This window comes from Tiliqua scincoides, chromosome 2, assembly GCF_035046505.1.
Source record: "Tiliqua scincoides isolate rTilSci1 chromosome 2, rTilSci1.hap2, whole genome shotgun sequence".
NCBI classification, from domain to species: Eukaryota; Metazoa; Chordata; class Lepidosauria; order Squamata; family Scincidae; genus Tiliqua; species Tiliqua scincoides.
In genome coordinates, this window is record NC_089822.1 from 110,082,028 (window position 1) to 110,095,807 (window position 13,780).

The following is a 13,780-nucleotide window of genomic DNA, read 5'->3' on the forward strand; positions in this document are numbered from 1 at the left end:
CCAGGGAGCATTGGAGACTGGGGAGGAAAGGCAGCTGAGAGCAATCTTGTGTGGGACGGGAGGAGCGGGGGAGAGAGCAGCCTGGAGTGGGGGTGAACTGGACTGGTTTATGCTCTGATCAGCTTTCCACAGCCCTTCTTTGTTGCTGTACCCTGCGTGTCTCTGCCACTTTTTCCTTCTGGTCATGGTACTGGCAGGATTAAAATATCCCCAAATATCCTGCCATTTCAGTCCATTGTTTCATGGAACAACAAATGCATGGTTGTTACTCAACTGCTACAGGGGGAACCAAACTTTCCCCTCAGGTAGCACGTCTTTTGAAGGGGGATTACCATTTCTCTGCAATAAACAATAATATTCTGTTACTGGAAAAATGTAGGCCCCTCCTCCCCGCAGCTCACTCTTTTACAGCAATTAGAACTGGCCCTGCAGAGTGCCAGTGGTGCTTACTACCAAGTGACCACAGAGTCACTAGTCCTTAGTGAAAGATTCCTCCCTGTCTCCCCATGTCCTTGCCACTCAAAGGGCATTAGGGTTTTGTTTTTTTTAATTTTCTTTAGCTTATCATCGCTTTTAAAACAGGGGAGAGAAATGTCTTGTAAAGCAAATTCCTGACCCTCATATTTTGTAAATGATTTTTCTTTTTCCTTCCTTTCAGTTCTAGACTATGCACACCACTCCACTCCCCTCACTTCTACCAATCCAGTCTGTAGGAACAAGATATTGTGTCAGTAGTGTTGGATCCAAACAAGGCTACTTTAATACTAAAGGAACAAAACCTATGGTTTTGTGTTGTTTGGAAGCAAGTTTGAAGATGTTGCCTTGACTTGTCTTGACTTTGGAGTAAATCAGCACGCAATGTGAATGTAAAACCAACATTAGCAAGAATGTATAGCCTGTTTTGCTTTTGCGTTCTCCGTTCTCTGCATTAACATTCACACACCGCACAAATAGTGCAAGCTGGGCCATTTGTTTGAGCCTCACATGTGAAATATCCTCCACGCCTCCTTCCCCAAAGGGGGAATGGGGTGAAAGGAGTGCAATATTATGGAGTGAAGTTTCAGAGCAAACCAGGAGCTGGTATCAGGAACGGACTCTGTATGAAGCTGCAATCCAGAAAGCATTGAAAGGGGTGGCACAGCCTCCAGAGCTTAGCATAGATTTTATACATAGTAGAAAAATTTACTGGAGCAAAATATTCCCATAAGGACTATGCAACTATTCCTGTCCGGCTTGCACCACCAGGTCTGGCTCCTTCTCCATACAAATAGTTTGCACAATAACTGACAAGTAAGTCACTCAAGTAATGAAATGGCTCTAGCACTGTCAGCCTCCCTTAACTGTCTCCAGTCTTTATCATCATCATCATCATGTTCATCATCATCTTATCTTTGCGAAAGCAAAACCCACCACAGCAAAAACCAAAACACAAAAGATCAATTAAACTAACCACTAAACCTTAGTTAAACAAAACACCATGACTTTTGGGAAAGGCATTCAAGGTCAATCAGGTTCCCCTTCTGCTACTGGGCCTGGAAGCTGGTTTCCACCCTGCCCTGCCTCAGAGTCTCCCAGAGCAGTTGCAACCTAAAGGCAAGGGCAGGGTGAAAAGGCTTTGAGGCCTAGAGGACAGAAGTCTGCCTGGAGTGGGGGAAATGATGGCAAGACAGCATCATAGTAACTGGGCTCCTTTATAAATAGTTTATAAATAGCCTTTTAGATACTGTAAAGGGTTTTTTTTAGCTGTTCTTTTTTATTTATTCTCACTACTCTGTGAGGTGGGGTCAGGTTCAGGACCGCTTTACATAACACTTCTAGCATGGAAAACATTTACGTGCAGAAAAAAATGAAGCCCACAGGTAGATCATCACATTTAATTATGCTAAAAATGCATACCCCACCCTAACAGCATAGCTCTCACATGTATTTAATTATGTACACATGGGATGGGAAGCTGTTGCTTTTTAGCATGTACACTGAGAGGAATATACCCATGTGCAGTCCTAACTGCATTTTTTTTTTTTTACACTGAAGAGTTTATCTGAGTAGGAAAAGTGTAACATGTAAATAGCCTTGAGGGACAGTGATTTCCCAAGGCTACCCAGTGAGCTTATTAGCTGGGTATAGTTAACTATTAGAGGGACTAACGGGGTCTTCCACATCTAAATCCAACACTCTGACCAGTGCTCTGTATTCGAGCTGTTTCCAAATTCCATCTCAGTCACTAACCACCAGCCAAAGACCCTCTCCCTCAGCCGCAAATCCCTGACTAGAGGATGAACACCATAACTTATGTTTCAGAATTGGCTGTAGTCCTGAACAACGCTAATGGTGGTTCCAAATGGACTTATACCCAACAACTGAACCAGTTATCCTTATGTCCAATCCCATTTTTATGCTGTCTGCTAAATGCCATCACATCCTCACAGTGGGGGAAAAAAACCCTAGAGATACCCATATAATATGAGCCATATTGTACCTGGGCTATCTTCTACCCAGTTGCGCTCTGCCCTTCTATATGGCAGACTTTGGTGCTAGATACAATGCCGGTTGGACCTGAAGGGCATCAGGAGACAAATGTGTATCTGGATATGGCCCTCACCACATCCATCCCTTCCATTCCCATCACCCCATCCCCAACACATTTCAAGCTACATTTGGGCTACTGCCAAACATATGCCCCCCCCCAACTGCCCTGTGACACTGGCCCCCCTACCTGAGATTGCTGGGGGATGTTTAGAAAGTTGCCGTCCCGGGGTCCGATGCCGACAAACCGGTTGGCAGAGGAGGAGGAGCCTGGCGCTGAGAATGCTGGAGGGGAAAGAGATGTGAGGCCGTTAGGGCCACTGGGCAAGGCCGATGATATTGATGGTGTTCATGGAAAAGGAGACTGATGGGCAAGCAGGCCTGTCAGATGAGACTCACATAAGCAAAATCCAAAGAGAGAGAGAGAGAGAGAGAGACTGGACAAAATTCCCCTTCCCCTCCCAAACACCCTCTTCTCAAAGAGCTCAAGAGAGGAGGAGAGCCAGAGAGTTGTGAGTGTGGTCTGCTGTTGCCAGAGATTTATGGACACCAACAAACTTGGTCAGCCCCAACTGCATAAGCAACCCAAGCAACTGTTTGGGGCTGCAATCATTTTAGAGGCTGCCCCAGCACTCCCTGTGACATTACAAGGGCTCTAGGGGTGCTCCTCTTGGATAATAACCTACAGTTTTATACCAGACCTGCTTACTTTACTTCACAGGCCTCATCTTTCTTGTGCTCTCTCTCTCTCTCCCCACCCCCCGAGTAACCCAAAGCCTCCATCTCCTGGTTCTGTTCTGTCTTCATCCCCTCCCCCCAGGGACCAGGGGCTTCTTTGTTGAGAGTGCTATTAGCAGCCTGAGGCACCCTCCTGCCCACTGGCGGGGTTGATAGCTTCCCAGAACATGCCCATGTATGGGCCTGCAAGGAGATGGAGTCTCGTGGTCTGCGTGCCTCCCCTGGGCATAGCACTGTATGCCAGAAATAACTGAGCTCAGCTCTTTGGTATTTGGTGTGGTGGCAAAGGCGGGCAGGGTTCTCAATGAAGCTGAATGAGGGGCAGGGAGCAGGCATGGGACATTCCCCCACCCCAAAGCTGATCTCCCATGTGGAAACCAGTCTGGGCCAAGATGTGTTTAGAGATATTATGAAAGCTCTTCAGGAGGTTCTGCAACCACATGCTCATCCTCACTCGCTAATTCTCTCTCTCTCTCTCTCTCTCTCTCTCTCTCTCTCTCTCTCTCTCTCACACACACACACACACACACACACCATTTCACCCTCCCTCCCAGCTTCTGTTCACAAACAGCCCTGGTTGTCTGAAGTTGTTTACTGTCCACTCCTGTTGGGCTTTGATGGGAAGGCAGCAGCTTTTGTTCAGTGAGTTTAGAGGTAATTTCAGGGATCAGAAGCCAAAATGAAAAGTTCCCCATGAGCTACCTGGTCTTGAGGCAGGCACTTCATGTGTTCTCTGGTCCCTGACACAACACTGGGAGCCTCAAGGACTCTTTTTCTGTTTGTTGACTTCCAGCTACCAAAGGAGATGAAGAGCTGAGCTACACAATCAGCAGACTCATGTGATATATCTGTTGCCGAATTGTGCCACTTCAGACTACACATTAGCACTGGGTAGAGAGGGCTGAATGTTTGAATGCCTTCTCCCTTTTATTTTTAAAGAAACGTTCCAAAAAATGAGCAAATGAACACAAAGACAAAGGTTCTAGGTTGGTCTTCTTGCTGGTATGGTCATTTTGAGTGGCAGAGAATTTTTTTCCATATAGGGGACAGAGAAGTACCGAATACAAATGTTTTGAATAACAATAACAAACCTTGCATCCCCCGCCTGCAGCCTGAAAGGGTTCAGTCCAGTGACGTACATCGTGATGAGCCTGCTAGTCGTGTAGCTTGGCTTTAAGTGTCTGGTGGCATCTGGTCTCAGCCCTTCAAGCAGCTGCAATATTCCCTCACACCTCCCGAGTCCTTTCTGAGCTCCCTTATGGGAGTGGCGGGAAAGACAGCAACCAGCACATGGAGAACTCCGGCATTTCCTTTCATGTCTACAACCTGGCCCCATCCCTTCAAGCTTCCTTCAAGTGCCCCCTGCCCCACTTAATCACCATCAGTTTAATGGAGAACATGAACAGCGTGAGAGTGAGCAATGCCATGAGCACAGATGCAGAAAAAAAAAATTAAAAATAAAAAGGAGGGAAGGAGAGAAAGAAAAAGGAAAATGGAAGTGGTACCTGATCCTCTTCTCCAAAGGGGCATGAAAGGTGCCTATGCCTTTGCCACGAAAGGTGGTGAACTGCTTCATAAGGGGAGAACCCAGGAGTCCTGACTCCTTCTTGCAATAGGTCTGGTAAAACCTCCTCCCCCCCACAGCTGGGAACAGAGCCAGGCATCCTAGCTCATAGCCACATGTCCCCTGACCCCTCCAAACCCATAAGACACAACTGCCCTCCTACGAATGGATGTCCCCAGTTCCTGGCAGCCCCTTCCCCATTCCAATGACTGTGTTCTGTTTGTCACCAAGCATTGGGAACAGTCGCTGGAAGCTCTGGTTCCCAATTTCCCCTCCTCCCCCTTCCCATAGGTACACCCTTTCCAGAGAAAGCACAGACCACAATTTGGAGGGAGGGGGATGACAGGAAGCTTACTTTGGATCTCCATGGAAGTTGATTTTTCAAGCACCAGATGAACACCCGTAAATACAACCTTCCCTCATGAGCACAAAAACCAAAATATCTAACAGTAATTCTTATTCTTGGAATTTTATATGTATGGTTTATTTTTGTCCCTTAAAAAAAATTCCCAGTCTTTACCCAGGAGCCACCATGGCAACCAACAACATAATGAGAAAAAAAATTAAAAAAAATTAAAGGTGTCGGAGCTGGGCAGCTACTGCATCTTTAAACGCTGGGGGATGGGATGGAAGGTGTGAGGGGGTGATGGCAGCTTGGGGAAAGGATCAAATGGGGTGTTTCAACCTTTAAAACAAGCATAAAGCACAAGACTTGATGATGAAGACATGGTGCCCAAGCCCACCATTTTGCTCTATCTGCTGCTTTCTCTCCCTCGTACTCCCCCCCAGACATACATCTCTATATTCTGCGTTCCTTTCTTCCTTTCTTCTCTCTACTTGTCTCTTTTATGCGCCGCCTTCTTTTGCACCTGTCACAGCACGCATCCTTCTCTGTTTCTCCTTTCCTTGTCCTTCCTCTGCTCCTCTTCCTCTTGTCTTTCCCATTAGTTCTGCCCTGCTCAACCCCTAGTGAAGGGCTTTGGGGTGGGGGGGGTGGGGGGAGAGGCTGATTTAGCTGTATTTTGCTTGGTGGTTTGGGTTACACTTGGGTCCACTTACAGGGTGACGTTGGTGTCGGCGCTCCGCCCTCTGGGTTAGTGCTGGTGGATTTTGTATCAGGCATTGGAAGGGGCACTGGTCTGGCCACAGGTGGTGGTGGCGGCAGCAAAAATGACCCCGTGACTTTGCCCTGGCCGCTACCGTTAGGCTGCGAACAACATAAATACAGTGATGCGTGAACGAGACAAGGCAACGTTAAAGATGCAGTATCTGCTGGCAGCTCTCAGGGCTTAGAGCAAAGAAAGGGACTGCGAACTGGGGTTTGGGAGATCCTTTTTCTCCCCCTCTTTTTCTTCAAAGTCATCTTTTGTTTTTCATCTTCTCTCAAACTTTCCCCATCTCCTCACAAACCTTTTCTCTCAAACACATATGTTCTCTTCTCTCATCACAAGAGACTCAAGCTTGAATCACAGAGGCTGCCTGCATCTCAGCTTGATTGGCAAGCCTGAAAGATGATTCCTCCATTCTAAAAGCAATGTGAAAACCCATCTTAACTAGAATAATTTCCTAATTCACATCACTGCAAACTGCCTTTTTAAAGGCAGCTGCAGTTCTGTAGCTAGCAATGGATCATGCTTTCCGCTGGGCACACTGTTGGCATGTTTGGAACAGACATGTAGCCCCTAGACCAAAGTGCAACCAAGTCTGCCTTCATATGGATGCTCATTGAGAAGGACGGAGGCAAGAGGTTTCTGACAAACCAGAAAATGTTTTGCCTTCCCTGAGCTGTGTAGACTTTGAATTCTGACTAGCCCCAATAGGATCAATGCATATTTCACCCGCAAATAAATCCTATGCCAGAGGTTTTCAGACTGGGGCGTTGCGACACCCCAGCCTAAGGGCCCTGGCCTCTTTTCCCTTAAGGGGTGGGGGCAGTGAGGAGACAGGGAGGCAGCGACGCAATCCCCAGGATCGCGCTGCTCAAGGAGCTGCAGGGGCTTGGCTGCACATACCAGAGCCTCCTGCAGCCTCCCAGGGGTGCGGGGAGCCCTGTGTGACCTTCTTCAGGGCTCCCTGAAGCTTTAGGAGTGAAAGTGGGGCGATCACGCCCCAGCTCAGCAAAACCGGAAGTGGAGCGTGATCGCTCCACTTTCCCTTCTGCTGACCTGGGGAGCCCTGCAGAGGCTCGCGCAGGACTCTCCACACCCCGTGAAGGCTGCTGCAGGGACTGGTGAGTGCATCCCAGTCCCTGCAGCCCCCCTGAGTGGCACGATCCTGGGGATCGCATCGCTGACTTCCCCCCACCCCTGAAAGGACTTATTGCAGGTTTCAAACTCTGGGAGAGTATGCAAACCACAGCCCTATGCTAAGAAAAAATGACATTAGTTATGTAAAAGATTTCTTCTCCCATCTCAGTAAATGCCAAACACAGATAGTTAAAATGAATATGGTACTCAGAAAGCACCATAAGATTTTGTAGCAGTAATCCAGGCCCAACTTCTGTACCTGAAGTGTCTCATTTCTTAGCTCTTATTCACAAAAAGAGAAACTTCTTTTTAGACCCCCTTTAAACAAAAAGCTGAAATTATCCCATACTGTTACATTGCTGGCAAGCTGGGGTTGGAAGAAAAAACTGAGAGTAGCACAAGGCTAGCATTGGCTGCTCTGAAAAGATTGTTCTTCCAGCTCCATTTTTCCCAACACATACAGTCTGCATGAAGCAACGAAACGGTGATGATAGGATTCCATCTGTTTAGGAGAGTTCCTGTGGCAACAGAAGTCTATGGGAAGGGTGTCCAGGATATGGATAAGAGCATCTTGCTCTGAAACAGGAGTTTTCCAAGTTTTCCAAGTGATTTAATTAGCCCTGGAAAGAAGAGGTGGCACCCACGGTGGACTACATCTTGTCTGTAGTTCATCTGTTTGCTTCCCTGACTTTTTTGTTGTTTCTACACCACTCCTTCCATGCTTTGGCCAAGGCCCTATAAAAAGTCATCCCTTTGATGAAGACCTTCATGTGTAACCAATGCTGTGTGATGTCAGAGAAGCTGGCATCAACACGGAATGGAAGGATTACTAAGACCTAGCAATGAGACAAATCAGCACATGTTTTGCCATGATAATGCCTGACTTTCAGTTCTAGTAATGTTCCTACTGCTTGATCTCTGAGACTGCTTCACCATGACTTCTGATGCCTTGGATATGTGGAGAAGACCTTTCATTAAACTAGGACAGTTCCTTCTGTAGTGGGTGGATGTTGACAACAGACAAAGTCTCTTGCTGAACTTTAAAGACTTATTACCTTGTCTTTATATATTTGCAGCCTCAGAGTGACAAGGCTATTCTTCTGGAATATGCTCTAGTGATTATGGTCCCCTGCCATAATATTTTCATGTCCAAGGGGACTCAAAGATTAAGGAAATTTGTTTGCCCAGATTCTTTTGAGCTCACAGAGCTTGAAGCAGACTAATATGCTACAGATCAGGGGTCTCCAAACCCCAGCCCATGGCCAGCTTCTGGTCACCTACAAGCCTCTAGCTTACTCGACCAAACACAATGGGAGTTGTGCACTGGTTGTGTCTGGAGCATGTTCTGCACGCAGCCTCTCGAGCCCTCAGGACACCTTCTAAAGGCCTAAAAACTTCACTTCCTAGTTTTCCCAAAAAGCCAGAAGTAACTTTTGTGCCGTGTGAAGGCTTTAGAAGGCCTTCTGAGGGTCAGGGAGACCTCCCTGGCCTTCAGAACATGCTCTGGGTGTTTCTGGTGATATGCAAGTTCTGAGGTATTTACTCCCTATACCTTAAGCCATTTCTGCCCAACGCTGCATATATACAACAGGGACCAAATGTGTACACCTGTGGGTCAGGCAAAAATAGGTTAAGTAAGCTGCATGGGAGGTAAGAGATTGGAAGTCCATTTGAATGTGTGTTTTATTTTGTGGTGTGTGTTGGTGCTTGGTGAAATCCTGGAAATCTGAGCCCATCATTCATTTATTCATTCATCCAAGTTCCGTCTCTGATGTACTTATTTAAATTTTATATTTGAAATGTATGTATTTGTTCCTCAACACCATGCCAGATATTTGATGTGACCCTCTGGCCAAAAGGTTTGGAGATCCCCACTATAGAATATTGGGGAAGGTATCGCTGCATCTCATCACAACTTTGCATGCCCATATGCCAGGTCATATGGTCCCTTTCTCTCAAACTAGGCCAAGAAAGCTATCTCAAAGGTGATGCATATTTCCTAAAGCATTTTAAAAAGTATTTCTAGTACAAACCAAGTCACTGAAGAAAGTTGAATTCAAATTAGATTTTTAAAAAATTCTACCCGTGCTGTAACCCTTGATGTCTCCAAGATCCTTGTTTCAAAAGGCCACAGTGCTCTGAAAAGTGCCACCTTCCTGGGCCCATGGTTGCTTCTGCCATCTGCCTGTATTTTAAAAGCTTATGTCTTTGGATCCTCCCACTCTTCAACTTTTTCACCTTCAACAAACTCCACAGGGGTATACATTCTAGAATGTGCCCAGCTCAGCTTTTTGAAAACATCTATACCACGGAGCCCATATTTCTCCACACTCTGGAGTGTCTGTTTTCCATGCTGCAAAACAGTCAAAATTCTTCAGAAATGTCTACTGTGATGGAAAGGGCAGTGGTCAGGGAAGGAGTAGGGAAATGGGTGACAGGAAAAAAGCCTGTCTTGGCCAAACAAACCCCTGCCCCCCCCTTAGAAGACATGCCCTACCCAAGGTGAAATGACAAGCAGAAGAGAAGCCCATCTTTTTAACAGACTGCATTTCCTTCACCCACTCTCAAAACAAACCTACCCACAGTGTCCTGGCTGCCCTCAGGGACGTTCCCCCCCAGTCTGAATATTGGAATCCTATCTATTTTGCAGAGGTCAATGGAAGCTGCCATGAACAAGCCAGTGTCATTCAGACTGCTCCTTCAAGGCAAGAGAGCTCATTCTGCCATTCTGTGGTTCCTATAGTGCTACTGACTTTCCTATGCCCCAAGCAGGCAGGCAAGCAGGCAGACAGACAGACGGAGGGAGGGAGACAGAGAGGGAGAGGAGGCCGAGAAGGTTTGGGGGGCTGAGTTCTGGTTGGACCGGCCGGCGTCCCTGGGCTGAGGTGTGAAGCTCTTACCTGCCCGGAGCCCTGGCCTGAGCCATCCGAGCATACAAACTGCACAAATTCCTTCAGCGAGTCCTGGCCATGATGGTGGTGGTAGCGGATGGTCGGGTGTGTGAAGTAGGGGCTGGACTGTTGGATGATGGAGGTTGACGGGAAGTGCAGGGCCGACGCTGTGGCACGGGGGCTTCCTGGAGAGCGTAAGGACAGATGGACAGAAACACAGAAAGAAGCAAAGAGAAGGGGAGAGAGAGAAAGAGAGAGAGGGACAGAGAGAGATGTCAGTAACAACCCCCATGCCATGCTGCTTCCATTCCACGCAACCTAGTAGTCACTTTTACCAGACATATTCGCTCAGGCCTCAACTGAACAATCATCCCCACATTCTTGTTGTGGAGGGTTGGGGTTGCCATTCCATCTCCTTTGCTGGAAATATGAGGATTCTCCCAACCCCAGTAGGGTGGGGAAATTACTCTTTTCCAGAAAGGCACAGGTGGGTGAGAATTTGCAAGCAGATGCAAGGGATCTGAGCTGAGTGCATTACACATCCTAAACCTATTAACATGCAACAAGTGTGTAAATATATCTATATACGTATGCACACACATATACATATACACATATAATGGAGATGGGGGATACTTTTACTGCTGTGCATTCATATTCTGGTCATTTTTAAACTACACCTTGCTGCTGTCCTCTGCTTTACATGTAATATTGCTTAAATATTAGTTTTGGTCAACAGCACCAACTGCCCTATTTTCATTCCTAAGCCCAATTTAGTATAAGGATATGTAACCACATTTTCTTGCATTCATGCCTTACTACCTTCCTCTCCTTCCCCCTGTTGTTTCCCTCCTGCTTTATCTAATTTAAGATTATCAGCTTGTTGAGTCAGGGACTGTCCATTTTTTCCTGACCTTACTCTGTAAAATGTCATGCCTATAATCATGATGATGACCCCTGACTGTCCCACACACAAGGGTAAAAGTGTATAGCATATTCAGCTCCATTATAGGACAAAATGTATAATGATGCTGTGAACCAAAGAAGATCATTACTAAGAATGGACAAGATGGAGCATTCCTGAAAAAATCTGTCCAAGAATTCTATAGAACTCTGATTCTGTATCTGCCTCTAAGGAAATTGATCAGGGGCTCTTACTAGAAGCATCCAACAAGATGCAGACAAGTATATCTCGTAAGGGTTGAATGTAATCAGATTCTCATCTTTTTAAAATTTGGCAAATGGCAGCCAAAGATAGGGGAGGGGAAAGATCAAGTGAAAATCCAACTTTCCAAGTTGCTCTTTGCTGTAATGGGGAAACATGTATGAAGCCTATATGCTCAAGTTTTCCATAAGGCAAGCACTGTAACAACTGTAGGGAGAGGATTTTCACAAGGAAAATTATGGGGGAAGGGATATCTCCCAGTACTGTAGATCTCATCTGGATCACACACACCCCTTCACTCCGTGTACCAACACCACTGGATCCATCCCCTCCCGCAGCCTCCCTGCCACGGCACTGTGTTCTGCACCTCCTGTTCTGCCCTCCTCCACCCCCACCCCCCATGCTGGCTTTCTTGCTCTGGCGGGTGGCCAACACTGGGACTAAGTGTGCAGGAAGGCTCCAGTAGCAAGTGCTGCTGGATTCCACCAGCCAACGCTGGTAGAACACTCATTCTGCCAATGGGACAACCCAGTAGGACTGGGCTGCCCAACTATAATCCTATGCACATTTTGCTGAGAGTAGGCCCCACTGAACACAGTGGGACTTACTTCTGAGTAGACGTGCATACGATTGTGCTGTTAGGCAACTACAAGGCTAATTTCAAATATTCCTCATCAAGGTGATCAAACAAGCAGTAGCAGGGTAGCTCCAGGGATTTGGGCCCCAAAGCACATTAGTTGCCGTGGTGGATGTTCTGAATCTAGAGCTAGATCTTACTGAGTCTTCAGTTCATCTCAGAGATGCTTAATATAATCTTTCTGAGCCACATAGAATGGCTGGGAGTACAGAGAACCACACTGGGGTGGCTGTGCCCCTCCCTGAGTAGGTCACTTTCAGAAAGTGAGTGACTACAGATATGGGATACTGCAAGAATCTATTTTGTAACTTCTTATGCAACCACTGGGGGAGATCACCTATCAATTTGGGATGTGGTGAATCACAACGTTGATCCTTAAGTTTTCCTTAAGGCAAGTACACAACATCATTTTTCATTTTCATGGCAACAATTTCCAGAGGAGTAGCCATGTTAGTTTGTTGCAGCAAAAACCAACAAAGTCTTATAGAATTTTTAAGACCAAGTGCCCAACCCTAAACAGTGTGCACTGGCTTACTATGGTTCTCAGCTATGGTTCTCAGCTAGTCTCCAGTGCTGGGACTAGCTCAGAGCCGGCCAGTACTGGGCTAGTGCCAGTGGACCGCCACTGCTCTGCCACTCCGCCATCGTACTGATCGCCGGGCAACAGAGAGGTAGGTGGGAGTGTGGGGGGAGGCGTTCTGGGGCAGGGGGAGGCTGGTGGAGGGCAGAAAGGAGGTGTGCCAGGTGGAGGGAGTGGGATGGGAGGGTGGCGGGACTGGTGGAACATTGCTCCACCAAATCCTGAAACAGCCTTTTGATTCTATGCCGATCCTTGGGTCACTGTAGAATCAAGTAGCCCCATTGAGGGGTTACTTATCTTACCCAGGGGAAGAGGATGAGGAGCCACTGGCACTGCCCAGTTAGCATGCAGGATCCTGCAGCAGCCATTTTCGGTGCTGCTGCAGCCCTGGGCACCAGGCAGCTCAGAATTGAGCTGAAACACTTTTGTTTCAGAGTTGCTTTCATGGACCAGAGTGAGCTCTCTTTAGCCTCTAAGGCACGACTAGACTCTCTGTTTACATTTGCATCTAACCTAGAAGCAACAGTAGGCTTCCTAAGTTAGTGCCTGGAACGTTAGGGACTAGAAGATGATTCTATATCAGTGTTTCTCAAAGTTGATTCTCTGCCGTACCACTTCACCATTTTGAAATACCACAGGAAGTAATTGGCAATGATATGATTCCCAGTTACTTCTGAGTTAGGAGGCCAGATGTGACACAACAAACACCAATAAGAGGCTCAGGGTGGACAGGAGGGCTTTTTTGAGCATGGAAAAGCATGCTTTAGAGCAGCCATTTTCAACCATGTGCAGTGGCACACTGGCGTGCCGTGAATGGTCTGCAGGTGTACCGCACAGTGGTTGAAAATGACTGCTCTAAAGCAGGTGTACCACGGGAGTTTGAGGAAGGGTAATTTTAGTAGGGCCATTGGGGGATGTGAGCCCCCCACCAACAGAAGGTGTGCCTTGCCAATTGTCAAAAAACTGATGGTGTGCCTTGACAATTTTAGAACCCTGTCAGTGTGCTGTGAGATAAAAAAAGATTGAAAATCACTGCTTTAGAGCCTCCTACTGTTGTTTACTGTGTCATGTTCCTGGTCTTGCTGCTGGGCAACAGGTGTCCAGGGGTCCTGTGAGTACAACCAGACACCACCTCAAGTACCACTGGTGGTATCCATACCACTGGTTAAGAAACACTGTTCTAAATAAATTGAAACTGAATCCCAGTAAGATTAAGATGTTGAAGGTTAGAGGTTCTTATGATCTAGGGATGGCTGGATTGCCTGTCCTGAATGGGATCACATTCTCTTTACAGGAACAAATTTACAGCCTATTTTTCTGTTGGAGGATGGTGGTCAGGAGAATCTTTTACAAATCTAATATTGTCCCTCTTCAGTGCTATTGTCCCTCTTCAGTGATTGCAACCTGGGCACTGTCATTCATGCTATGATAAC

At 46.9% G+C, this 13,780-nt stretch overlaps 1 protein-coding gene across 7 annotated transcripts in view; it reads right to left on the bottom strand.

The window, feature by feature from the left end:
- Window positions 1-13,780, bottom strand: part of NFIX (nuclear factor I X) — a 240,439-nt gene that overhangs the window by 16,550 nt on the left and 210,109 nt on the right. For 3 of the 7 annotated variants that reach the window (XM_066618206.1, XM_066618204.1, XM_066618205.1), the window contains 3 exons: window positions 9,975-10,150; window positions 5,888-6,035; window positions 2,717-2,811 (listed from right to left, as the gene is read on the bottom strand). In XM_066618206.1, coding sequence (XP_066474303.1) covers window positions 2,717-2,811; window positions 5,888-6,035; window positions 9,975-10,150 — 419 coding nt within the window. The remainder of the gene's footprint in view (window positions 1-2,716; window positions 2,812-5,887; window positions 6,036-9,974; window positions 10,151-13,780) is intronic. The other 4 variants (XM_066618209.1, XM_066618208.1, XM_066618211.1 and 1 more) reach the window with 2 other exon arrangements.